At 30.5% G+C, this 2,742-nt stretch overlaps 1 protein-coding gene across 1 annotated transcript in view; it reads left to right on the top strand.

Moving 5' to 3' along the window:
* The window catches only part of LOC107741946 (laminin subunit alpha-1-like), a 13,190-nt gene extending 10,579 nt beyond the window's left edge, over positions 1-2,611 (top strand). The window contains exons 5-6 of the mRNA XM_016554761.1: positions 1,170-1,276; positions 2,378-2,611. Coding sequence (XP_016410247.1) covers positions 1,170-1,276; positions 2,378-2,611 — 341 coding nt within the window. The remainder of the gene's footprint in view (positions 1-1,169; positions 1,277-2,377) is intronic.
* Positions 2,612-2,742: the final 131 nt, after the last annotated feature.

A 2,742-nucleotide genomic window follows, 5' to 3' on the forward strand; every position in this document is an offset into this window, starting at 1 on the left:
CCTTTTTTTTTTTTTTTTTTCAGGAAATTCAGACAATAAATCCTGCTTTGGCTCGACAGATCGCTGTATAGACGCCTCAGTGATCATCCCTCTTCCTCTTTACTGCTAGTTTTAACGTGAAATAAACATGAATGAACATCTCACCCCTCATGTAATCGCTCAAACAGCGTTTCAATTGCAGAAAGGTGTCATTAAAACAGCTTGTAAACAAAATTTCACAGCATTTATTAACCTCAGGCAAATCATCAGTGTCTACAGCTCGTTGTGTACTACAGAAATGACGTCTAGAGAAGAGCATTTTGATAAATATTAGACTTTATACTTTACTTTGACGTCTTAATTATTTAACATGTTTAAATAAATCTTTTATGACAGCCACTCTGTAAATTATTATATTTCAACAAACAAATAGAAATTGTATAATATAGAAGGTAATTTAAAAACTGCATTATGTGCACTTTACATGTTTGCATACAAATTTTTTATTTGAGTGTTGATTATTATAGTTAAAAATAAATAGTAATTGAATTTAAGTTTGAGCTCTGTTGTTAATTGTAACCTTATAGTAATGTAAAAGGGCTCCCTATAGTTTAGAGCAGAAGCTGAGGTAGATTTGAATTGTAGTTGAATTTATTTAAAGAATAAGCAATTTGTTCAGTAAACCATTGTTTAATTAAAAAACATATATATATATATATATATACGTTTAGTTTTTTCCTCCTGCTGTACCGGAACCATACCAAAGCGTCATGTTTGTGTACCGTTATACCCCTAATATCTGAATATAATAGTCAGATTTGGATAATAATAATAACCTTATAGTAATGTAAAAGGGCTCCCTATAGTTTAGAGCAGAAGCTGAGGTAGATTTGAATTGTAGTTGAATTTATTTAAAGAATAAGCAATTTGTTCAGTAAACCATTGTTTAATTAAAAAACATATATATATATATATATATACGTTTAGTTTTTTCCTCCTGCTGTACCGGAACCATACCAAAGCGTCATGTTTGTGTACCGTTATACCCCTAATATCTGAATATAATAGTCAGATTTGGATAATAATAATAAGAACACTTTCTGACATGAAGCTCCAGTGACATCTGCTGGACAAACGCGGTACTGTTTTACTGTAGCGTGTTCGTAATCCGTGTTTCCGTGTGTGTGCAGCCTGCGGTTGCCATGGTGACGGCTCTCTGTCCACCGTGTGTCACGTGATCACGGGTCAGTGTGAGTGTAAGGCTCACGTGATCGGACAAACCTGCGGCCGCTGTCAGGTACGTCATCTACTGTGACCTTTAATAACTTCAGAATTCATAAACTGTTAATAGCTGCCCGTTTGTGTAGTTATTCTTTGTCATGTTTCATTATGTACTTTTCCTTTTCATTCTTTATATGTACTTCATTCATTCATTTATTATATGTACTTTTTTTATTTTCATTCACTTATATAAGAAAAGTATACCGTGTTCAATAATGGTTGGCTGTCATTTATTACCATTAATAGTTTTATTATATATTATAGTTCATATAGTATTCATCAATATTATCATTTATTTGCTGTTTATTAATATCATTAATATTTTTTATATATTATAATTATGCATTAATAATTCTCTTTTTTACAGTTTAATATAATTAATAGTTTTATATATTATAATTATGCATTTATAATTCTCTTTTTTACAGTTTAATATAATTAATAGTTTTATAAAAACTATTATTTTATTATAAAAATATGTATTGCATTTATTATTAATAATAATAATTTATATAATATTTATTAGTAATTCTCTTTGACTTACTGTTTATTAATATCAGTATTATATATTATTCTCAATTGTTCATATAATATACATCAATAATTATCTTTTATTTACTCTTTATTACTTTCATTAATATTTTATTATATTATTATTGAAGATTCCTTATCGTATATTATTAATAACTCATATAATCATTAATAATTTTCTTTTATTACTTTTTATTATTATAGTTTTACTATATTATTAATAGTTCATGTCATATTCATTCATAATTCTCATACTCTTAGTATCATTAATAATTTAATTGTTTTAATTATTAATAAAGATTAATTGTATTATATATTATTAATCATTCATATAATATTCATTACTAATTTTGTTAGTTACACTTATTAATGTAGTATATATTATTAATAGTTCATATCATATTCATTAATACATTTCTTTTATTGTCTGTTAATTTATATTATTAGTTTTATTATAAATGATCAGTAGTTCATGACATTCTCTTTTATTTTCGTATGTTTACGGTTGTGTGTGTGTCTGTCTGTGTGTGTGTGTGTGTGTGTCTGTCTGTCTGTGTGTGTCTGTGTGTGTGTGTGTGTGTTCCAGGCGGGTTATTACGGCATCAGCAGCGGCAATGGCTGCAGACTGTGTGAATGTAACCAATCAGGCGCTCTGTCTGCGTCATGTGACGAGGAGGGGCGGTGCCAGTGCATCACCGGGGTGACGGGTGATAAATGTGATCGCTGTGAGCGCGGATACTACAGCTTCACCGAGAGCGGATGCACACGTAAGGACAGCAGACACGTGTTAATGTTCATGACATGCACTGATGCACAATGAGAGCTGTGACTAGTTTAGGCTAGTGATGGGAGAAACTAACTTTTTCGAAGCGCTCAAAACACCACACGCTGGTGACTCCTGCTGACTGAAACTGATCTGAGATCAGGTAAAAACCATAGACGCTGGTTCAG

The sequence above is a fragment of the Sinocyclocheilus rhinocerous genome, unplaced genomic scaffold, assembly GCF_001515625.1.
Source record: "Sinocyclocheilus rhinocerous isolate Xijiao unplaced genomic scaffold, SAMN03320098_v1.1 scaffold4150, whole genome shotgun sequence".
Classification (NCBI taxonomy): Eukaryota; Metazoa; Chordata; class Actinopteri; order Cypriniformes; family Cyprinidae; genus Sinocyclocheilus; species Sinocyclocheilus rhinocerous.